Consider the following 25,460-nt stretch of genomic DNA (forward strand, 5'->3'; position numbering starts at 1 on the left):
CGGGGTTGCACTTGGGGCCTTTGCTCTTTGGGCAACTCAGGGAATTTTCCAATCGGGTCATGTGCTAGATGGGGAGGGCCAGATCTTATCCTTTCAGGAATTGAGGGACTTATATCTCCTCTCAGGTTCACAGGTTTTTCCCTATTTGCGGATCCGTCATTACTCTCACACCCTTTCTTTGGTAGAACGCCAGCCGACTGTGTTTCAGGCCCTGGATGCGATATTTTTGCTAGATAAAGCTAGCGCACTCTCTTTGTCGGCCTACTATAAAGCTATTAGGAAAATAGTGCAGGTAGAGATGTGCCCCATATTGACGGTCAGATGGAATAAAGATGGGCGACTGGCTCTTGCCTCCTCCACTCTGCAGACCTGTTTTGGGCACTGTGGTGACCACTAATATGTACTTTAGGGAAATGCAGTTTAAATTGCTGTACAAGGCATTCCTATCCCCTCATGTTATGTATCGAGCCAAATTGTCCACATCGGGGCTATGTTCTAAATGTAAGGGGGGTTCCGGGAACTCTATTTCACATCTTCTGGGATTGCCCTCTAATTAGGTGGTTCTGGGGTTGTGTTTCACAATTTCTAGCAGATCTGTTGGACATGAATGTAATGGTTTCACCTGAGTCAGTGTTATTTGACCGCATGGATCCATCCATCATGCGGGGCGCAGCATAAAGGTTGTTGCTTTGGAAGGCTGGACTGGTAGGGAAATGCCTCATCTTAGTGCTCTGGAAGGTCTCAGAAGTGCCTTCCTTCTGGATGTGGAGGAACAGTCTGCACCGGCTGATGTACATGTTGTGTCCGTCGGTGCCCCCCTCTCTCCGCCCTCCTTACCTCTCTGGCGCCTCCCTCTCTGACCACGGGAAGTTTGGCTGCTGCGGCGTTCTTCTGCCGCAAGTCTTCGGGCGTTCCCAGACTGGCTCAACGCTGCTATCCGCCATGTTTCTGGAGGCCTAGGGGCGCGCACGCGGCCCCGACTGAAGTACCGGCAATGGCGCGAACCTCGGGGGCATCCCCCCGAAGATGACGACACCCGCGACAGATATTTAAGGTCTCAGTATTTGCTAGCACAACGAGTTAGCAAGGGTTTCGCTACCTAAGCTACTTTGCCTCCTCAGACTTACCAGAGGTACCTGCTTCTCGGGGGCCTCACTCTCTCCTTTGGTTTTCAGGTGACAGTCTGGAACCAGTACTCGCTCCTCGAGGGCCCTTGTTCCCAGACTTGTTTCATATACTCTTCTGCCTGGAAGAAATAAAGAAATTGCTTCCTTTTTCTGAATAATGTCTTTTTCTCAGAGATTTGAAACATCAGACACAGGGCTTCAATTTTGCAGAGTAATTTACTAATTGCCTACTTTGAAGTGGATATAAGACATGGACAACATCTTTTTAATATCCATTATAACTTTGTTTTGTGGCATGCTGCATTAGTAGGTGGTTTTGGGAGCTGAAAACAATTAGAAATCTCTAAGTCCACAAGCACTTTATGTATAATACGTTTAATGGAACTTACAGTGGTAACTTCAGTGCTTCCTTCATTCTCTCTTGTGTTAATAGTAGAAACATAGACATAGAAACATAATGGCACAAAAATACCATATGGCCCACTGCTCACTGTCTGACTGAGATAGGTGTTTTTGCACCTTAGAAAAGGTATTTTGTATTGGTGACTCTGGGTCATATATCTTCTCCTATCATAGCTCATTGTAATCCATTCCTGGATTTCTGGAAGTGGGAGTGGACATACGGGAACTCAAAAGGATGTCTGGGAACACAAAAAGAAGAAACAGGGAAGAATATCTGTGAAGCTGAAAGAGACTAGAAAAGAAATCAGGGTGGCAAAAGCTTGAGTAGAAGAAAAGATTGCCAAAGAGGTGTAGCGTGGTGGCAAAACATTTTTCTGATATATCAGAGAAAAGAGGAAGACCAGAGATGGCATTATAAGACTGAAAGGAGACAAAGAGCAAAGTGTAGAGAAAGGTGAAGAAAAAGAAGAAATACTAAACAAATACTTCAGTTCGGTTTTCACTAAGGAAGACATTGGAGAAGGATTGTTACTGGCTAACAAGAGTACAGATGCGAGTGGGATAGATACATCCCCATTTACAGAAATGTGGGCTTGGGTGGAACAAGGAAACCTGAAAGTGGACAAGGTCATGGATCCGGATGAGATATATCACAAGATATTGAGGAAGCTCCTAGAAGGGCTGGCGGGTCTACTGAAAGACCTGTTTGATAGATCCTTGGATACGGGAGTAGTGCTTTGGGACTGGAGAAGGGCGGATTTGGTCCACTTTACAAAAGTGGACCAAATCCAAATCCAGGGAGGAGGCTGAAAACTACAGGCCAGTTAGCCTTACCTCGGTAACATGGTTTACCACAGGAAGGTCCTGTCAAACAAATCTGATATTTTTGATTGGCTGACTAGAGAATTAGACCAAGGAAGAATGCTCGATGTGGTTTACTTGGATTTTAGCAAGGCTTTTGATATGGTCCCACATATGAGGCTCATAAATAAAATGAGAGGCCTAGGAGCAGGTCCCAAGATGGTGGAATGGATTACAAATTGGCTGACTGACAGATGTCAGCGAATAGTGGTAAATGGACCTATTCTGAAGAAAGAAGAGTGATAGGTGGAGTTCTTCAGGGATCAGTTCTAGGACCAGTTCTATTCAATATCTATGTGAGTGATATTGCAGAGGACATAGAAGATAAAATTTGTCTTTTTGAAGATGAACGAAGATATGCAACAGATTGAACATACTTGGAGTGGAGAAAATGAGAAGTAACCTAGAAAATCTGGAGAGGTGGTCAGAGGTTTGTCTGAGATTCAATGCCAAGGTTTGGACAGATTCCTGGAGGAGAAGTCAATAAACTGATATTGATCAAATTTCTTAAGTCTACTTGATTAATAAAAATTTATTGACTTCACCATATTTCTTTAGCCACTACTTAATCACTGCACGATAGCTGCATAGGATCTATTTATTGTTTGGGATCTTGGCAGGTACTTGTGACCTGGATTGGTCACTGTTGGAAACAGGATACTGGGCTTGATGGACCCTTGGTCTGACCTCATGTGGCAAGTTCTTATCTTGTCTGCCCACCTGTCCAAAAATATCTTGACAAAGATGGGATTCAAACCTACATGTGTAGAGCACAATGGATTAGCAGTCCATCACCTTAACCACTCACTAACCTTGTCACATAGTAAATGACAGCAGGTAAAGACCAATTGGCCCATCCAGTGTGCCCAGTTGAGATTCTTCCTTTGGTTATCTATCACTCTGGGTAGATGAAAATATAAATTTCCATTCACAAAAGCCAGCTCTTTCTCTTGCTTGTCTTTTACTTGATCTCTCAACTTCTTCCTACCACTGTCCTCAAATTTTCTGGAGAACTGGAGTCTAATCTTTCGTCTACCGTGAGGTGCGCCATAGACAAAGAATCTGGTCTGGATTTGGCACAGGGAAGCTGAGGAATCTGCAGCCTCATCTATTGCTCTGATGTCTGGAGATTTCACACCACTGCTTGTCTCATTGGAATGACAAATGAGTCTATAGTCCTTGCAAACGCTGCAGTCCGAGATGACTTGGAAAGGTAAACATAGCCCTTGCATTTGTCTCAACATGCCTGAAACAGCTTGTGAATCACTTCAACGCTTAAGGATTCTCCGAAAAGAGAGGAAGCTGTTTTTCTGCTAGCATGTGTGCATGTTAAGTATACTTTGTATGTTATTGTGTAAGCTGCTTTGATTAGATCTCTGTATTTATAAAAGCAGCCTATGGAGGAGGAAAGATGGCTGCCTGAGCAGACGGCCCTCACGCTCCGCTTTTGTTTCCTAGAATAAAAGTTTTCTACTGCAGCCAATCCTCACAAATGGAAGGGGAAAGTTAGAGTTTACCCGGCTGAATTTAATCTTTCCTCGGATCAGTGATTTATAACAGAGTTCGCCGTCTCTTCACCAGACTTTTGGGCTTCAAGCCCCGCTGGTACGACAGGGAGAGGAGCCCCGTTGTCGCCTGGGGAAATCTCCTTGAGCCCACCGGATCCACGGCAGCCTCTCCTGGCTACTCCTCCAAGCTCCGTCGTCACTGCTAGGGCATGGGATGATGACATCACCGAGCAGCCTCAGTTGGCTGGGATTGCTGGCGTCTGCCTGGAAAAGGACCTGCTTTCTCCACGAGTCGTGCAGACCGAGACTCCCAAGGAGAGGGGTGCAGTCTGTGGCATCTATCCTCCGTTGGAATCAGAGGAGAGTGAATCGGGCAGGACGTGAGCGAAATCAACATACAGACCTCAGGGATTAGAAAACCAGAGGTTGTCACTTTGGAATCCCTATGGGATTTGATTGCAGGTATGTCCTCTACATTTAGGGAACAGTCCTGTCGTTTAGAGGTAGTAGCCAAAAAACTGGGCTTGGTAGCCAGTGACCATTAACAGGTGCTTCAAGAGCACTCTCAAGCTATTCAGTCCTTGAAGAAAGATGTTAAAAGCCTTCAAGATGCCTCTATTATAACAAGTCGGGATTGATTGATTTCCTCGAGAAGGCTGGAATCTGTTGAAAATTATCTGAGACATTTAAATTTAAAGCTGTTGAACTTCCCTAAAGTTTTGGGTGAATTACCTATAATAACTTTCAAAAGATACCTACAAGATATCCTTAAGATTTCTCCTGAACAAGTTCCCGCTATAAAGAAGATCCTTTTTCTGCCACAGAGATCGGGTCCTTCACAGATTTCGGTGGTTAATAAGGTAGATATATCAAACTTAACTGAATCTCTTGAAAATTCAAATGTAGAGATCCCAGAGAACTGCATTGTTTGTATCCCTTTTTTTTGTTTTGTTTTAACATGACCTTAGCTTTGTGATGAAATGTTATTTTAAGAATCTAAATGCTATGTATTTGGGAGATAACTGTCTGGATCTACCCAGACCTGGCAAGACCCACTCAGATGTGTCGCAAAGCTTTTTTTTACTAATGCGTAAGGAAGTAATAACTTTAGGAGCAAACTTTCAACTACGTTATCCGTGTAGATGCACAATAAAACTCTCTGGGAATACTTATGTTTTTTATAACCCAGATCAATTAAGGGAATTCTTGAATAGTAGAGTATTAAATCCTGTAACCACCTAATAATGTGGATCATTATAATATATTTATAGTGAAGTAAGCAGGCTATGTGCTTCTGTATTAGTTTGTATTGTAGCTCCTCTGTTTTCTTTATTACATTTTCCTCCTCCCCAATGTTTCTTACTTTGGAAATAAAAGAGTGATGTTTTTCTTTTCTTTATTGCTAATTCTAATAGAGATTACTTAATGTCTCTTAATGTTTCATACAGAGTGTATCTTTGTTTAATAATTGTAAAAGCTTGATTAAAAAAAAAGCAGCCTATGAATGAAAATGCAAGAAAAAGTAACCACAAAAAGAAATGCCAAATGCAGCAACTCACTTATGAGTTGTCATCTTGCCCCCATCAAGAAGGAAATATTCTAAACTAAGATTAAGAGAAAAAAAACAAGCAACATATAGTAATCTACCATATCTGGTTACAGATTCTGTGAGTTTTATGAGACTGTCACAACAGTAGCCTTGCTAGGTGGGGAACAGAATAGTCTTGCAGGGACTTATCCTGAAGAAAACGTTTTAAGATGGACAGCCTCAAGAAAGAGATTTTCCTGATATATACAGTATATATAGGGGGTAATTTTCAAAAGGAGTTACATGCGTAAATGTAGCTACTATTGTAGCAATTTTCAAAAGCCATTTACTCAAGTAAAGTGCACTTATGTGAGTAAATCCTATAGACAAGTCAATGGCATATATTGTAGCAATTTTCAAAAACCCACTTACTCAAGTAAAGTGAATTTACTCCAGTAAACCTGGTTTTTACTCGAGTAAATGCTTTTTAAAATCAGGCCCATAGTGTCTCTGTATGTGTGTGTGTGTATAGTTTTTTCAGGGAAATGTTATAGAACTAGTTTGCTGATGCATCCTTAGGAAGCCCTTGTTTGTTCTGCATATTCCTGGCAACATCCGTGAAAACCCAGATTCTCTGATCTTAGAAGACATTCTCTGTTTTTGATGAATAGGCATAGCACCTAGTTTGTATCCAGATTTGAGGACACAAGAAACCAATAAAGTAGCCTGTGAAATCCTCTTCTGGGATGTTTGTATGGAGCTGAGCCATCCAGACTGACCATCCATTGACAAGCGCAAGCCGCATGTCTCCTTCCTTCTGGTTGACATTGATAATAAATGGGGACAGTGAAGTAGCATATAGGAGCACAGAGGGAAGCCTCTAGAGGAATTTTAAGGATTTCCAGAAAATATATATTTTTTAACATCTCTGCTGAGAGGTAAATCTAGATACTAGAAAATAAAAATTAAAAAAAAGGGTAAGCTGCTTTTTTTTCCCTTGTAGCATTCTCAAGAGTTTCAGTGTTAATATGGAAGTAAACATTGTTCTTCAGAGACAAATTGGAAGCTTGCACAGTACACATTTGATTGCATTATATGACATCCAAATTCCTTCCAAGACAAGAATCCTGGTGTTGAAATTTAGCAACTGACTCAAAAGATAAAGAACATAACCAAAAGATACATGTGGTTGGAGTAGATTCCATCCTAGAGATCATCAATATTCCCTAAGGGAACATTGCTTGGTGCCACAAGTTCCTTCTCTGAGAGGCATCACACAGGAGTTGGAAAAAGCACTACTGTTGGCACACTAACCTGCAAATGCACACCAGCAAGGCTTAGTGTGTCTTCAGCTGATCAGTCATTCCTTGCACCAGTGCACAGGAACTCGGAGCAACACTAGCAGCTGAAGGTCCAGATCAAACCTACTCTACATCTGTAGAACATTCACCTGCCGAAATTTGGGCCTTAGCACTCGCTGTCAGTAAAGCACTCCATTCTTCTCCCCTGCCCCTATCGGTCTCAGATTTCCCAGTACCGTCACAGATGTCAAGGACATGTCAAAGATGACTGTCTTGGAGGTCGTCAAGAGAACTCTAAGCTCATGAGGGCCACAGCAGCTTCTTACTCCTTTGGCTTTCCTACATCACACCAAATATCTTCCCCCTCCAATAAGAAAACAGAAGAGTTCGTACATCCAGAAACCAGTATCAGAGGCTCAGAGGGGTAAGCATGGGGACTCGCTCTTCTTTTCACTATCATTAAAAGGTAAAAATGTGAGGCTTAAGCTGAAAAAATACTTTTGAGGCAGCAGAGCATCAAATGGAGGCCTCTAACCTGGTGAACACCATCTTGGGACCTCCTCAGTTTTCTCCCACTTTAAAATTTCTACATAGGTATTACATTATTATGCAATGAAGTTTTTGTTCCTTTTACAGGGCTACTGTTTACATGTTTTTATTAAGAATGTAAAATAATACACATGTAAACATTTTTGACAATATTATAGAATGTTTAGTGAAAGTATATTCCCAGTGAAGGTACTGACTGCTTCAGAAGCTGAAAAGCCCCACATTCTGTGCTGAAGAAATTAAACTTTTATAAGCAACACAGAGTAAACTAAAGTGAATGCAGATCTAAGTACAGGCACATTCTACCATTCGCAGCCATTAAGGATAAGAACAGAACAAACCTGTTTTCATAGAGCACAGTACATTTCTATACAGTTGCATGCTGTGCCATGCTCTAATTAAGTTTTGTTTTCCATAGATACAGAATATAGGACAGGGTATATTTAGGATGAGTCTTCAAAACAGTGTAAGTACCTATTATTCTTCCTCCGGCCATTTGGTATATTGGAGTAAACATATTCTTCTTTCTATAATGTTGGCCAGGGAATATTTTAAGACTTCATTTGCATATTGATTTGAGCCATTTGAGGTTGACCTTTGAGTTTAATCTGTCACACCTCAGATTATTTTTGCCTATAGAATATCTAGAGCAGTGGTTCTCAAACCTGCCATTAGGAATTCCCAGCCGGTTTTCTTTTCAGGATATCCAGAATTAATATGTATGAGACATACTTGCTCAAAGAAGAGGCAGTATAGTTAAATATGTTTAGGACAATCGCAGTGGCTCAGGTGGCAAATGCTACACACTACCATATGGAAGGTCCCTGATCTGATCCCATAGTCAGATTTTCTTGTCCTCATCCCTAATGGGCGGGGAAGCAGTAGAGAGGTGGGAAAGAGTCACTGTCATGGCTTAAGGGTGACACCTGCTGGCTGGATACAGAGCCCTTGCTTGCAGCGTTCCTGAAGGAGCCCTAGTGCATGGCCCTCAGTCTGGACTTTCACTGCAATGACTGTTCTCAGCGTAAGTTGGGAGGAGATATAAAAATAGAGGGAAAAATCCCCAGGTAGCTTTAAATAAAGGTTCATGACGCCAGATCCAAGCCTGGGTTCCAATTGAGTTGGAAGCACAAAAGAGCAGAAGGAGAATGCGGGTCAAAGAAGAAAGTAAATATATCTATGCACATTCATTGTGGATCTCCTGAGAAACCAGCCAGCTGGGATTCCCTGAGGGCAAGTTTGGAAACCACTGATCTAGAACATCCTAACTAGTCAGGTATGACCAAATAAATCAGAGCAAAATGTTTGCAGAATTACAGTAGTATATTTGAAAACACAGCCAGGCGTATGTTGTGCAATGCATGTTAGAATTCCACCACGAACCCAGATGACCCCTGGCAAGTGTGTTGAGCTCATGTAGAATTCCAGCATAATGGAGTTCATTTAGTATACTTTTAGATTGTGAAGTTAAGGGATAATGTCTGTGGAGCAGGAGACTAAAAAAATGTTCTAAAATAAATTTAATGACAAGGTTAAGGCAGGATAAGGGCAACTAAAATGATAAACTGGATGGAGCGGCTCCCCTATGAGGAAAGGCTGGAGAGGTTAGGGCTGTTCAGCTTGGAGAAGAGACGGCTGAGGGGGGATATGATAGAGGTGTTTAAAATCATGAGAGGTCTTGAATGAGTAGATGTGAATCAGTTATTTACACTTTTGGATAATAGAAGGACTAGTGGGAACTCCATAAAGTTAGCAAGTAGCACATTTAAGACTAATTGGAGAAAATTATTTTTCATTCAATGCACAATTAAGTGTGGCTGGGTTTAAAAAAGGTTTGGATAAGTTCTTGGAGGAGAAGTCCATTAACTGCTATTAATCAAGTTGACTTAGGGAATGGCCTCTGCTATTACTGGCATCAGTAGCATAGGATCTTCTTAGTGTTTGGGAACTTGCCAGGTTCTTGTGGCCTGGTTTGGCCTCTGTTGGACACAGGATGCTGGGCTTGATGGACCCTTGGTCTGAGCTAGCATGGCAATTTCTTATGTTCTTATGTTCTTATATTAATTGACAAAGCAGCAGGCTATCTTTTGCTTTGATAATATTTCTATTTTACTGTATGATTAGAAACAGATAAAAGTGAGAGTCAACCAGTCTAAAAATTGCTTACACTTTACTACAGTATAGTATAAAGTACTCCTTTTCTTATTATGACAAATACTAGTTAGTCCAGAACACAAGACCTTTAGTCATTCAGAAATAAACTTTTCAAAAGACTACCAGTTTTATACTTTAGTAATGCCTGGAATTCTGTTCCATTAAGAAATTCCATACTGGATCAGACCAAAGGTCCATCATGCCCTGTCTCCAGCAGTGACCAATCCATGTCACAAATATCTGGTTGGATCCCAAAGAACAGGTTCAGTCCTTCCAGTATTAAGCAGTGGCTTTCCCAAGTTTTCATGGCTAATCCAAGAACTTGTCTAAACCCTTTTTAAACCCAACTATGCTAACTGCTTTCACCACATCCTCATTCACATCAGATACTTTGTAATTGGATGCTGTACTCTTATGAGCTGACTAATCTCACAATCAACATAGCTGTTGCTTAATCATAATAAATGAAATGAAGTCATAAAAGTCAAAATTCAACCTCAGCTATTCCTATACAATTAACATCAACCATTTGGTGGTATCATGTATGGTAACTAAATCATTTCAACCACCAAAAGAAAACAGCTTGAAAAAGTATTTCTGATTGATTACGCTCTCAGCTCCCACTAATATTTCACAGATAAATTATATATATTCAGTGAGGGATGCTGCTGTATTTTAAAGTTATCTTGATTTAGTACATGGTTTCCCAAACCTGTCCTGGTATTATCCATTTGGGTTTTCAGGATTATCCAAAATGAATATGCATGAGAGATGTTTGCGTATGTTGGAAACCCCGTACATAGAAATGGAAACGTGTATGCATATTCATTGCGGATATCCTGAAAACCCAGCTTGCTGTGGGGTCACCAGCACAGTTTTGGGAAGCCCTGACTTAGTGGATAGAAAACTGTGTACAGTGCTGGGCACTACGGATTTTGAACAACATATGATTCCACAGAGGAAAACAGCATCCATAACGTACTGTGGATTGAGAGGATGTGCCAGAAGAATGGCGCTGCAGCAGTAGAGCCTTGGCATATTCTTTTCTGCCCTTATAATATCATACTGTATTTAGTGACTAGTAAGATGAGCAGCTGTACAAAACTGCCTGTGTGTGCAGATTATGATGAAGGCAGGAACATGTAACAATAGGCCCTAGGAAACATTCTGCCCTATGTAAATGAGGTTTGCAACTACATACAGATGTGAGAGATGGCTTCTTCTCAGGAAGAATCTCCTGTACCATACCTTTTCATGCTCTAAAGTAATTGTACCTATCCTACAGGCAATAAGATTAAGAAGATAATTTTGGAAGTTATATTAATCTATTTAAGGAAATTAGCCATGTTTGTAAATTAATTATTTTTTTTAAGTATCGCAAATGTCAAGTAAAGACTGCTCATGTCTTATTTTCCTTTTTTTCAGCTGCAATAGACTCCTCTATGCCAAAAAGTATGCTGACAAGCATTAAATGTAAGTATTTTATTTACAGTTGTCTTTTTAGGGCTCCTTAAAACCCACAAAAATAGCAGGATTGCAGTAGACTGGAATGTAGGATTGAGATACATGATATCTCAATTGTTTCAGTGATACGGAGTGCATATAAAAGGAAGAATGCACTTATCTTCAGTACTAGTGTAACAAAATTATGAATTTCTTTTCCTTTAAAAAAGTAAAATGGCATATTTTAAGTGTCCTTTACCTTTTAAGAAGAATATAAGTTTATCATTGAAGAACATGCATCATTCAGATAAACAAATGTCAGATGTTCTTTGAAAGCAATGGAAATTAGTTACAATTCAATTCTAAAGGTATATACATTTTATAAATGTTTTGGTCTCAAAAGCTTGTTTATTTTTGCCTCACGTAACAGTATACAAGAGAACTTCCAGAAGTAGTATGTAGCTGAAAATATATTAAATTTATTTAGACCTGTTGGAGCACTTTATATCTTTTTTTGTTCCTGAAATATTTAAACCAAATGAGATGACCATTTGACTCCAAGGAAAAGAATCCCTTCCCTCAGCTACCCTCTCTCTGGCCTTTGAGGAAAACTTATCATTTATTGGAAGATTGTTTATATTTTTGGTTTGTTTAATTAAAGTTGTTATTTAATTTGGCATATATATTCCACTTTTAGAGGGAAGTTCCCCATTCAGGGCAGGTCACAAACATAAGTCTAGACAGCAATCATCCCTCTTAGATAAACTAACCATCACCCACCCTTATATTAAACATTTAATTCATAATTTAATTCATTGTTGATTATATATATATATTTGGCATATATTTTGATTATATATATATATTTGGCATAATTTAATTCATTGTTGATTATATATATATATATTTATCTCTCTCTAATTGTTTCTTAGTTTAAATTCTGTACTGTCTTCCATTGCCCAGGTTTTACGCTCCCTGTTTAATGTAACTTTACTTTCTACCTTGATGTTAATTGGTTTCCCCTCAGTTACATTGTAAACCGGTACGATAAGACCTAGTCTTGAGCATCGGTATAGTAAAAGAAATTAAATAAATAAATAAATAAAGCCATATTATAAACACACAACAGGCAGAGTAAACATATAAATCAAAACAGCAGCTAATCCCTAAATATAAAACAAACAACTAAATAAAACAAAACATGAAAGGCAAAAAGCTTTGAGGCTGGCTTACAGCAAAACTAAATTTATTTACTCAATAAAACATTAGGTATAAAGCAAAATAAAATCTATATATTCAATTAACTCTAAATTGCGTGTGCCATTAAAAGCATGTTTACGTATTGTAAAGGCAAATTGTCCATATCTCTCTCAGTATTAAAACACACAGAAATCTACTGGCCTCCTGCAATCTAATGGCCCATAGATTATAATTTAAATATGTTCTTAATACAAGGATCACATTGGATAATACTTCTCTGAGTTTAAAAAAGTTGAAGGGTTGAAATTACGAATGGTACTACTGTTTACAAGTTTCAGACTTGTGCTAATTCAACCGCTTTTGTTGAAGATGGAGCTCAACCCACTATTAAAAGGCTGGTGTACCTCTGGCATGATAACCTCCCCTTTTCAGATTTGGGTACTTCTCTTTTTCTTGACTTACAATATGTCAAGCAAGATTACAATTACTAGAATGCATTGGGGCTCAAGTTAATAAAGGCAGGTATGCACTTTCCAGCCTCTAATCCTAAAACTGGGCACTTACTTTGAAAGACTATTGTGCAGGGCTGGCCAACTCCACAAACAAGCCCGGTTTTAAGGATATCCACAATGAATATGCATGAGATAAGCATATGATGGAGGAAGTGCATACAGATCTATCGTGCATGTTCATTGTGGGTATCTTGAAAACCAGACCTGGTTGTGACTCTTGAGGACCTGTATTGGCCACCTCTGCTCTAGTTTCAATATCTAGGTTCTAAAGTGCTAGGGTCTTTTACAAAAGCTCTAGATAAGAGCCTAATAATAGGAACAACAAATCATAATCTAAACATAGAAAGGACGACAGAAAAAGACCAAACGGCCCATCCAGTCTGCCCAGCAAGCTCCCATACTTAAGTTTCCCATACTTTTCAGTTTCACTGACAGCCAAGGTCAGGGCCCTTGTTGGTTACTGCTTGACTCCAACCCCCTGCTACCCCCCCCGCCGATGAAGCAGAGAGCAATGTTGGAGTTGCATCAGAAGTGTAGTATCAGGCTTTTTAATTAAGGGTAGTAACTGCCGCATCAAGAAAGTTACCTCCATGCTTATTTGTTTTTCCAGACTGTTCAATTCAGTGTCCTTGTTGGTTGTTGTCTGAATGTAAATCCTTTTATCCACATTTCCCCTTGCCGTTGAAGCAGAGAGCAGTGTTGGAGTTGCATTAACCATATGAAGGTTTATTGGATAAAGGTAGTAACCACCATTCCAGCAGCTACCCCCATGCCTCTTTTCATTCATTCCCATCCTCTAGCCTTTAGGGATCCACAGTGTTTATCCCGTGCCCCTTTGAAATCCTTAAGAGTTTTAGTCTTCACCACTTCCTCCTGAAGGGCATTCCAGGCATCCACCACCCCCTCCGTTAAGAAATATTTTCTGGCACTGGTTCTAAGTCTTCCTCCCTAGGGTTTCAAATCGTGACCCTTAGTACTATTGAATTCTTTTCAGTGGAAAAGGTTTGTTGTTGACCATGGATCATTAAAACCTTTCAAGTATCTGAAGGTCTGTATCATATCACCCCTGCTCCTCCTCTCCTCCAGAGTATACATGTTCAGGTTCTTCAACCTCTCCTCATAAGTCATTTGATGGAGACCAGCCACCATTTTGGTCGCCCTTCTCTGGACCACCTCCATCCTGTCCCTTTTGAGATACAGGCTCCAGAACTGAACACAGTACTCCAGGTGAGGCCTCACCAAGGATCTGTACAAGGGGATTATCACTTCTCTTTTCTTACTAGATATTCCCCTCTCTATGCAGCCCAGCATTCTTCTGGCTTTAGCTATCGCCTTGTCACATTGCTTTGCTGACTTCAGGTTGTAAGACACCGTCACCCCAAGATCTCTCTCCTGTTCTGTGCACATTAGCCCTTCACCCCCCAGCACATACAGTTCTTTCAGATTATCACACCCCAGATGCATTACTCTGCACTTCTTGGCATTGAATCCCAGCTGCCATATCTTTGACCACTCTTCCAGCTTCCTTAAATCCCGTCTCATTCTCTCTACTCCTTCTGGTGTGTCCACTCTGTTGCAGGTTTTAATATCATTTGCAAATAGACAAACTTTACCTTCTGTCCCTGCCGCAGTGTCACTCAAAAGACTTTGAGCAGAACCGGTCCCAACACTGATTTATTTATTTATTTATTTATTTATTTAACTTTATATACCGACTTTCAAAATAATATCAAGGCGGTTAACAATGATTAGAACTTGCAGTAGCAAAATTCATAAAAACCAAGAACTCGTAAAACAGGTAACTTACTAAAAACTCACTAAAAATAACATAGTTGATTCCAATATAGTAATAAGCTAAAAATAAATAAAATCCATTAGATTAAAAACTTAAAACATAAAAACAAAATAAAAGTCTTAAAACCTACATTTTCCCATTTAAGCCCTTCTAACTGCCCCTCTATCATTAACCAGGCCTAAACCATGGCAGTTCTTGTCCTGTTTTATGGCTTATTATCCCAGTGAACCCTTATCTCCTATTGTCATCCATTAGCAAAGTAAGAGAAAGAAGGAATCAATTGACCTCATTAAAAGCTCGTTGAAAAAGCCAGGTCTTAATCTGCTTTTTAAAGCTATTGATATTCTCCTCCAATCGAATATCAACCGGAAGGGAGTTCCACAACCCAGGACCAGCCAGGGACAATGCTCTTTCTCTAACAGAGCCTAAGTGGGCTAGTTTGGGTGACGGGATTGAAAGTAGAGCTTGCCCAAGTGATCTCAAATTTCGTACTGGGACGTGAATACGCAGGGATGCATTAAGCCATTCAGAATTGTTTCCATATATAGCTTTGTGAATTAAAGTAAGGCACTTAAAGTGAATGCGAGACTGAACCGGCAGCCAATGCAGCTTCATCAACACTGGAGAAATATGATCATATTTCTTTATGTTGGATAGCAAACGAGCAGCCGCATTCTGGAGAAGTTGCAGAGGACGAATAGATGACAAGGATACTCCTAACAGGAGCGCATTGCAATAATCTAATTTTGGTAAAATCAGAGCCTGCAAAACAATTCGAAAATCGCTTAGATGCAATAGGGGCTTCAATTTTCTTAAGACTCTCAACTTATAGAAGCCATCTTTTATAATAGACTTAATTGATGGCTTCATGGTTAACTCGGAGTCGAGGATCAAACCCAAATCTCTTACTTCTCTTACAATCTTATGAGACTGGGTATGGGCTAGTAGATCAGTCTCTATTTTCTCAGTGATCTTGTTACTGATGAATAGAATTTCCGTTTTTGCATCATTTAGTGAAAGTGACATGTGCATAAGAAGTTGTTTTATAGACGTAAAGTACATGTCCCATAATTTCAATGTATCGGATAGAGAATCTTTAATGGGTAACAAGATCTGAATATCATCGGCAAACAGATAGTGTACTAATCCTAGCCCTCCACTTAACACTATTCTCTCTTCAGAGTAGGTTCCATTTACCATCACACGTTGTCTTCTATCTGTCAACCAGTTTGTAATCCACGCCACCACTTTAGAGCTCACTCCCAAGCTTCTCATTTTGTTTATGAGTCTTCTTTGTGGGACTGTATCAAAAGCTTTACTAAAATCCAAGTGAAACACATCGAGCACTCTTCTCTGATCCAGTTCTCTAGTCACCCAATCAAAGAAATCAATCAGATTTGTCTGACAGGACCTTCCCTTGGTGAATCTATACTGCTTCTGATCGAGCAACCCACTGGATTGTAGATAATTCACTATCCTTTCCTTCAGCAGAGTCTCCATTAATTTTCCCAACACTGAGGTGATGTTAACCAGCCTGTAGTTTACATAAGAATATAAGAAAATGCCATACTGGGTCAGACCAAGGGTCCATCAAGCCCAGCATCCTGTATTCATCAGTGGCCAATCCAGGCCATAAGAACCTGGCAAGTACCCAAAAACTAAGTCTATTCCATGTTACCATTGCTAATGGCAGTGGCTATTCTCTAAGTGAACTTAATAGCAGGTAATGGACTTCTCCTCCAAAAACGTATCCAATCCTTTTTTAAACACAGCTATACTAACTGCACTAACCACATCCTCTGGCAACAAATTCCAGAGTTTAATTGTGCGTTGAGTGAAAAAGAACTTTCTCCGATTAGTTTGACCCCATGCTAACTTCATGGAGTGCCCCCTAGTCTTTCTACTATCCAAAAGAGTAAATAACCGATTCACATCTACCCGTTCTAGACCTCTCATGATTTCTAGCCTCCTCTCTGCTCCCACTAAGCAGGACCACCACCGCTCTTCTCCAGTCACTAGGCACCAAACCCTATTAAACAGGTCACACAATGGACCCGCCAGCACATCTCTGAGCTCCCTCGGGATTCTGGGATGAACCACATCAGACCCCATGGCTTTGTCCACTTTCAGTTTTCCAAGCTCTTCCCATACATTCTCTTCCATAAATGGAGTTTCAGCTACTCTACCACCTTCCACAGTTTTATTAACTAGCAACGGACCTTCTCCAGGGTCTTCCATAGTGAACACAACTGAAGTATTTGTTTAATACTTCCGCCATTTCTTCTCTCTCCATACATTGATCCTTATCACCTTTCAATTTCACTATACCACTTCAGACCTTTCTCCTTTTTCTGATGTATCTGAAAAATGTTTTGTCACCTCACTTTATTGCTTGGCAATCCTTTCCTCTGCCTGACTTTTTGCTTTCTTGATTACTTTTTTTTGTCTCCCTCAGTTTCACCAGCTAATCCTCCCTGTATTTCACTTTATGGGATCCTTCAAGAAATATAAACGCTGCTTCTTTTGCTTTTATTATATCAGTCACCTTCTTTGTGAACCAGATCGGTTTCTTATTTCTCTTACTTTTGTTTACTTTTCTAACACATAGACTTGTTGCTTTTGTAATTGCTCCTTTTAGTTTGGCCCACTATTTTTCCACCTCTCCCATTTTCTCCCAGTCTTTAAGTTCCACCTCTCCCATTTTCTCCCAGTCTTTAGATTCCACCTCCTGGAATTTTCCCATTTCGGCAAAATCTGTATTTTTGAACTGCAAAACTCGGGTCTTCGTTTGATGTCTCCGTATCCTATTTGCGATATCAAACCATAAAAAGAAGGGCAACCAAAATAATAAAGGGGATGGAACAGCTCACCTATGAGGAAAGGCTGAAGTGGTTAGGGCTGTTCAGATTGGAGAAGAGACTGCCTGAGGGGGGATATGATAGAGGTCTTTAAGATTATGAGAGATGTTGAATAAGTAGATGTGACTCGGTTATTTACATTTTTGAATAATAGAAGGACTAGGGGGCATTCCATGAAGTTAGCAAGTAGCACATTTAAGACTAATAGAAAATTCTTTTTCACTCAACGCACAATAAAGCTCTGGAATTTGTTGCCAGAGGATGTGATTAGTGCAGTTAGTGTAGTTGGGTTCAAAAAAGGTTTGGATAGGTTCTTGGAGGAGAAGTCCATTAATGGCTATTAATCAAGTTTATTTAGGGAATAGCCACTGCTATTAATTGCATGGGATCTTCTTAGTGTTTGGGTACTTGCCAGGTTCTTGTGGCCTGGTTTGGCCTCTGTTGGAAACAGGATGCTGGGCTTGATGGACCCTTGGTCTGACCCAGCATGGCAATTTCTTATGTTCTTATGTTCATTTGATGATCACTGGTGCTAAGGTGGGCACCCACCCGGACATTAGAGACATTATCCCCATTAGTGAGCACTAGGTCGCTTATAACTCCCTCCTTTGTGGGTTCCATTACCATTTGTTTGAACAGAGCCCCTTGCAGGGCATCCACTATCTCTCTACTTCTGATAAATTCTGCAGAAGGGATCCTCCAGTCCTCATCTGGCAGATTAAAATCACCAACAAACAATAATTCCCCCTTTTTCCCACCTTTTTAATGTCTATGATCAGATCTCTGTCTAGTTCTTCCGTCTGAGTCAGAGGCCTGTACACCACTCCAGTAAAAATAGATGCACCATCATCTTCTTTTTAGAATGGCCCATAAAGCTTCTTCTCCACCCCACTTTCCTTGCAGTTCAGTTGCTTGGATATTGTTTTTGATATAAAACGCTATTCCTCCCCCTTTTTTGTCCTTTCTGTCCTTCCTTAACAACTTATAGCTCGATATGAGAGTCCGTGAACTGTGTCTCTGTGACAGCAACAATGTCCAAGTCCGCCTCCACCATTAAGGCCTGCAGGTCTGGGATTTTATTGCCCAAACTACGAGCATTTGTAGTCATAGCTTCCCAATTTTTCTCCCTTGCTATGTTGGACTTCCTAGGAAACTTTTCAGTTTTTTTGAGCTGAATGATTTTGTTATTTTCACCTGTCATGTCCTCTAGTGTTTGTATTGCTTGGGGGTGACAAGACAAAGGCCATCTCCTGCCACTCCCATTCTTTAGTTTAACGTCTATTAATGTAAGGTCTGAATTTCTCACTTAACTTCCTTCTTCCTGCTACAGACAAATATAGACCATCTTTTCCATATAGCCTTTTATTGCTCCATACATGACCCCAGCCTCCAATGTATCTATTTTCTATACATCAGTTTTTGAGCCAGGTATTGAACTTATTTATATGGCAAAGCCTCTCATCTCCTTTTCCATGCATAGATAATACTTTTGAAAATGCAGTAGCCTTTGCAGTGTTTCTTATCTTCATGCCTAGATTATGGAAATCTTTTTGAACTTCATGGATACCATTTCTATTGAGGTCATTGGTCCCCAAATGGATGATAACACTGATATCAAAGATCCTGCTTTTTCTTCAATGACTATCTGGTTTGCACTTCTGCTAGCTGAGGATCCTGGAATGCATTTAACTATAGTGTCACCATCAGAATATGCTCCCAAATTGTTTCCTCTGATTATTGAGTCTCCCAGCAGAAGCAATTTTCTAAAAAGCATTATGTTTTACCTGATAGCTTTTCAACACATTAAGGGGACAATAAACAAATATAGCCCTGAAGGAATTTGAGCACAAAACTCACAGTAACAATATGAGGAGTGTGTATGCAATTCTGTTTAACAATATTAGTTCTAACACTGTACCTCTAGCAGGGGGAAAGAGAGAATATATTCAATAGTAGTAGTGAATACTCTTTGAGGGTAGTTTTCAAGATTATTTCCATGGTCAAAAATAGTGGTGTACCTGTGGAAATAGGCTTTTAGAACAGGGCTTCCCAAACCTGTCCTGGGTACCCCACAACTAGTCGGGTTTTCAGGGTATCCATAATTAATATTCTTGAGATAAATTTACATATGTCGAGTCTCCATGGTATGTACATTTATCTCATGAATATTCATTGTGGATATCCTGAAAACCCGAATGTCTGTGGAGTCCCCAGGATAGGTTTGGGAAACCCCGTTTTAGGTAATTGCTTGCCCTGTGTGCGGGAAAACGTATGCGTCACTATGCACTTGACTTTCTCTGAGGACAAGCAGGATGGCAGTCCTTACACATGGGTGACATCATTGGATGGAGCTTGGCATGGAAAAATTATGTCAAAGTTTTTAGAACTTTGACTGAGCTTCATTGAGCATGCTCAGCATGCATTATATCACACGTCCATGCAGGGTCCCATTCAATCTGTTCTTTTCACGGAGCCTGTATCTCAAAGTCGGGGATACTTTTTGGCTTACTTTTCAACTTCTGTTTTGTTTTGCGATTCTTTTTTGCTGCCTCGCATGGTCGACGCAGGGTCCCCCGGTTCTCCCGTTAGCATTCTAGATAGGTTTTTTGATGTTTATTGGTAAGTTTATTTTCATTGTCGATAACCCCGGGCCGGTTGTGGGCTTGGTGCCCACTGGCCATCAATATCAATTTTGATCTTGTGTCGCTATTTTGCAACATGTCCACTTCGGGTTTTATGTGTTGCTCCAGGTGTGCGAGGACTATGTCTGTCATAGACCCCATGATAGATATATCTTCTTCCTTGGGGCATCGCACAAAGTTGAAGGTTGCAGCAAGTGCACCAAGATGACCCTGAAGGGCTGTAAGGTCAGATTGATAAGCTGGAATGCCTCTTTGGGCCAGCGAAGACCAATGAATCGGCATTGAGGGACCTCGAAGCTGCACTGATGGACAATGAGCCTTCGACATTGGTTCTGTCGAGGTCGTCTGCTGAAAGGGATGCTGGATACTGGCCGCCTTCGGGTTCCGCCAGGTCAAAGGCATGAGGTTTGTCAGCTTCGGCACTGGGGAAGGACCGTTCCAAGGATCAAGGGAAGCCGAAGAAGCATCAGCATCCATCCTTGTTGATGCACAGTGCTGGGCATGGGGATGCACCAGCTCATTCTATGATGCCCCCAAAGCAACCCCACAGCAAGGAGCGCCAGTCCTCCATCGATGCCGGGGGTAGGTAGACCATGGACTCCATTGGTCCTGATGCCAGCTACCGATCATCCTCTCGGTGGTGCATAAGGCCTGGAGTGCGGAAAACATGAGGTCCGCTGACCTGTGATGTTTTTGAAATGGCATCAAGGGTCTCTGCAGCAGAAATTGGCACCCACAGTCTCGCTCGGCTGTGGACCTCGGATCTCAGACTCGCTGACGTGCCTGTGCACAGGAGAGAATCTCTTCGGAGATAAGGTATAGGATGCGATGGCCCATATCCCAGACCACCATGTGGTCCTTCAGCAGCTCTTCAGCATGCCAGACCTGCTCTCCTCATCCAGGAAGTTGGCAAGGTCAGGGCAAAGGAAGACCTTCTTGTGCCTGAGGAGGTACTATTCTCCACCCTTTTGCTACCATCAACAACACCAGGGCTCTCATGGCTATCCCAGGCAGCAAAGAGCCCCGAAGCCCCAGCTGAAAACTCGGTCAAGTCCAGGGTCAGTGTTTTGACTGCACTGTAGGGAGCATAGCCCAGTCGCCCATACCCAGGGTGATGGAACTGCTAGTAGGGGGAAGGCTGCAGGTCTTTGTGAACTGGTAGCCCACTGTAACTTCAAACCAGTGGGTTCAGTCCATCGTCCAACAACGATAACAATTGAACTTATTGGATGCCCCACCAATTGCTCCCCAACCTCTGGGGCCCAGTAGTGCATCAGGAGGTACTAGTAAGAGAGCAAACCTCCCTCTTATCGGCCAGAGCTGTTGAACCCATTCCACCAGGGTAAAGAGGGTGGGTATTTTACTCCTGGTACTTCCTGATACCAGAGAAAAAGGCAAACTCCATCCCATCCTAGACCCTAAGGGCCTTGAACAAATTCATCAAAAAAGAAAAGTTCAAGATGGTTTCCCTAGACACCTTGATCCTCTTCTTGCAAAAAGGGGAATGACTGTGCTCCCTAGATCTAAAAGATGGATACACACATATCTAGATTTTCCCAAGTCACCAGATTTATCTCCGATTCGTGGTGGGAAAACACTTCTAGTATCATGTGCTGTCTTTTGGGTTTGTGTCAGCTCCATGTGTCTTCACGAAATGCTTGGCCATGGTGGTGGTGCACTTTCACAGACTGGGAGTTCACATTTTCCCATATCTGGACGATTGGCTGGTCAAGAGCACCTTTCAGGCGGGGAGTGACAGGTCCATGCACTCGATTATCCTGGTGTTAGAGACACTAGGGTTCATCATCAACTACACATCTTAGCCTGTCACCTCAAGTGGACTTTATTGGATCCCTGCTAGATACAGCTCAGGCCAAGGCCTTCCTGTCTCGGCAAAGGGCCATCAACCTGATGACCATTATGGCAGGGATTCAACAGAGAAAGCAGGTGTCAGCTTGGCACATGTTGAGGATGTTGGGCCATATGGCTGTGACAGTTCATGTCACTCCCTTGGTATGTTTAAATATGTGAAAGGTCCAATGATCCTGTTGTCGCAGTAGTGTTAGGTCACGCAGAACCTCCAGGATCGCATCTGAGTCATCTCATCTCTCTGGGATTCTTTGTCCTGGTGGCGAGTAATTTAAAATCTGGAAATGGGGATCTCCTTTCAAAATCATCCTACCAAAATTGTCCTCACCACGGATGTGTCCACCTTGGGTTGGGAAGCTCATGTAGATGGGCTCAGCACTCAGGGTCTAAGGTCCCCCAGGAATATCTTTATCAAATCAATGTCCTGGAGCTTCACACAATGAGGCACGTGCTATGGGCTTTCAGAGATCAGCTGTCCAACAAAGTTATCTTGATCCAAACTGACAATTAAGTGACAGTGTGGTATGTCAACAAGCAGGGAGGTACGGGATCATACCTCCTGTGCCAGGATGTGGTCCAAATCTGGTCATGGGTCCTATCCCACAGGATGGTGCTCAAGGCTATGTACCTGGCCGGAACAAGAACATGATAGCAGACAGACTGAGTTGGGCCTTCAGATCCCATGAATGGTCTCTGGACCAAGGGGTCGCGAATAGGGTCTTTTGCCTCTGGGAAAGCCCGGATATGGATCTCTTCACAGTGCCTTGGAACAGGAAGGATCCTCAGTTCTGCTCCCTGTACAGGACACATGGCAAACCAGCCTTAGATGCCCTCGCCCAACATTGGGCGAGGATCTTCCGTATTCATATCCTCCAGCTTGACTGGTAGTGAAGACTCTCTCGAGGACAAATGGACTATGATCCTCAAAGCCCCTCATTGGCCAAGTCAGGACTAGTTTCCATTTCTGTGGGAGATGTCTATCCAGAAACTGATCAGACTGGGGACTTTCCCCAGATCTCATCATACAGGATCGAGGCAGGTTGCAGCATCCCTACCTCTAGGCCCTGTAGCTCACAGCCAGTATGTTAAGAGGTTAATATTGCATCTGCATGATTTCTCGGAAGATGTGTCTCAGGTCCTGGTGGTTTCCAGAACTTCTGCTATGGACTAAAGTGCAGGAGGTTTTCCGTATGGTGTGAGCAGAAGGCCCTAGATCCATTTTTTTGCTATCCTCAAAACTGCTTGACTACCTTCTACACCTATCGGAGGCTGACTTGAAGACCAGCTCCGTTAGAGTATATCTAAGTGCAATTGGCGCATACCACCATGGTATAAATGGTACGCCCATTTTTGTACAGCCATAGTTGTATGTTTCATGTGGGGCCTGCTTCAGTTGAAGCCTCCCCTAAGGCCTCTCGCTGTGTCTTGGGACCTTAATGCGGTGTTGGCTCAACTGATGAAAGCTCTTTTTGAGCTGCTGCACTCCTGTGATCTGAAGTACCTGACCTGGAAAGTCATATTTTTGGTGGTGTTCACTTCAGCACACAGAGTCAATGAGCTCCAGGCCATAGTAACTTATGCACCTTACACTAAGTTTTTCCATGATAGGGTGGTCTTTCACATGCACTTTTCTTGAGAGGGGTGTTATGTAATATAAGAGCAGTGACTGGGCCCGGCTTAGTCTAGGGGGAAATGCATGTCTGTTTCTAGTGCTTCAGTATTGCATTACATGCAGAGTCTGGCTTCTTGAGGTTACCATTCTAGTTTATGTCTGTATATTTATCTTTTTAATTTGTGATCACTTATTTTGTGTTTGTTGAGGGTCATTTTGCAAGTGTGCGACTATGGTGAGGTGTTCTGCTAGCATGTAGTTTCTGGTAGGGATCTGTAGTGGTCCTCATTGTGTTATGCCAGCAGGAAAGGTATTGGTGTAATATTTGTATTGCTGCCTAATCATAGGTAGAGTTGGTGCTTCTGGAGTCCTGTGAGCTGGTGCTGCTGTTGTATGGCAGGTTTGCTACATATGTACTAAGTTGTTTCATCTCCCCCCCCCCCCCCCCCCCCAACCAGGATTTTGTATGTGCCTGGTGTTGGAGAAAATTTGTGTTTGTTACTTACATGATACCAGAACTTTTTGTATGGTGAGGTGTAAGGGAAATATCCTGCTCTGCCCCCATTGTTATAGGGCTGTGTGTATGTTGGGGAGTGATCTGAGATCACAAATAATCGCTTAGTACTGACATTTCTGTTAGTAATGCTGTTTTTGTCATTTGCTCCTTTCCCACTATGTCTAGTTTTGTCGCATCAAGCATTTAATTAATTGGTCTAGGAATGAATAATTACACGCTGCTTCTTGCAAAGAATTTATGTAAGATGGAATGACAAACTGTAAATGTTAAGTAAAAAAAAATTGGCAGTGGGAATGTGGGCGGAGCTTGGTCCCCTGGTTGCCCCTGTTTCTTAGCTAGTATGTATCAGCTAAACAAATGTTAGTAATGGCCACAATAGCCATGTGTGCCTGAGACTTGCCCTGTCCACAGTATCTTATTGCTCTCTCCATTAGCTAACCCTGACCTCTTTTGCCTTCTGCATAGTGCTGCCAGCCTTCAGCCCCTCTCTATTTTGACGTCATGTCCTCTGCTTTGTTCAGTGTCCCTGCACATCATGAAACGCCAAGCTTAGTAATAGTCAGTTACCACTCCACTGGGAAGCCGTTCCATGCATCCACCACCCTCTCTATAAAGTTATATTTCCTAAGATTACTCCTGAGTTTTACCCCCTTTCAACCTTATCCCATAACCCCTCATTTTAGAGCCTTCTTTCTGTTGAGAGAGGTTTGCCTTCTGTGCATGGAAACCTTTGAGATATTTAAATCTCTTTGTCATAGCTCCCCTTTCTTGCTTTTCCTCAAGGGTGTACATGTTCAGATTTTTAAATCTATCCTCATATGCTTTAGAACAAAGGCCACTGATCATTTTAGTAGCCTCCCTCTGGACCAACGCCATCCTGTTTATATCCTTTTGAAAGTTTTGGTCTCCAGAATTGTTTCCAATATTCCAAATGAAGTCTCACCAGGAACCTATACAGGGGCACTGTCACCTCTCTTTTTCTGCTGACCATTCCTCTCCCCCTTTGCAGCCAAACATCGTTCTGGCTTTTGCTGTCACTTTGTCCAACTGTTTGGCCACTTTAAGATTATCAGATAAAATCACCTCCAGATCCCGCTCTTCTTTCATGCTTAGAATTTCACTCCCAATACTGTACCTCTCTCTTGGGTTTTTGCATCCTAAATGCATAACTCTGCATTTTGTTGTATTAAATTTTAGTTGCCAGGGCCTAGACCATTCTTCAAGCATCATTAGATCCCTCCTTATCTTTCCCACACCTTCCTGGCTGTCAACCCTGTTGCAGATTTTGGTATCAAATGCAAGATGTCCTTCCACAACATCACGAAAATGTTGAAAAGAACCAGGTCAAGGGCCAATCCCTCTGGCACACCACTAGTAACTCCCCTTTCCTTGGAATGAGCTCCATTTACTGCTACCCTTTGTTGCCTCCCACTCAACCAGTTTCTAACCTATTGACTTTAGGGCCCATCCACGAGTGCTCAATGTGTTTGTAAGTCATCTATGAGGAAATGTGCCAAATGCCCTACTGAAATGCAAGTACGCTACCTTTAGCACTCTACTGATCCAACTTTCTGGTCACCTA

The 25,460-nt window shown here is 41.8% G+C and overlaps 1 protein-coding gene across 6 annotated transcripts in view; it reads left to right on the top strand.

The window, feature by feature from the left end:
- Positions 1-25,460, top strand: part of SPATA7 (spermatogenesis associated 7) — a 191,367-nt gene that overhangs the window by 54,121 nt on the left and 111,786 nt on the right. For 3 of the 6 annotated variants that reach the window (XM_029597741.1, XM_029597742.1, XM_029597744.1), the window contains exons 1-2: positions 10,628-10,694; positions 10,856-10,903. In XM_029597741.1, the coding sequence (XP_029453601.1) occupies positions 10,873-10,903 (31 nt within the window). In that variant the 5' untranslated portion in view covers positions 10,628-10,694; positions 10,856-10,872. Of the gene's footprint in view, positions 1-10,627; positions 10,695-10,855; positions 10,904-25,460 lie in introns of those variants that run through there. The other 3 variants (XM_029597738.1, XM_029597739.1, XM_029597743.1) reach the window with 1 other exon arrangement.

The sequence above is a fragment of the Rhinatrema bivittatum genome, chromosome 4 (genome assembly GCF_901001135.1).
Source record: "Rhinatrema bivittatum chromosome 4, aRhiBiv1.1, whole genome shotgun sequence".
Classification (NCBI taxonomy): Eukaryota; Metazoa; Chordata; class Amphibia; order Gymnophiona; family Rhinatrematidae; genus Rhinatrema; species Rhinatrema bivittatum.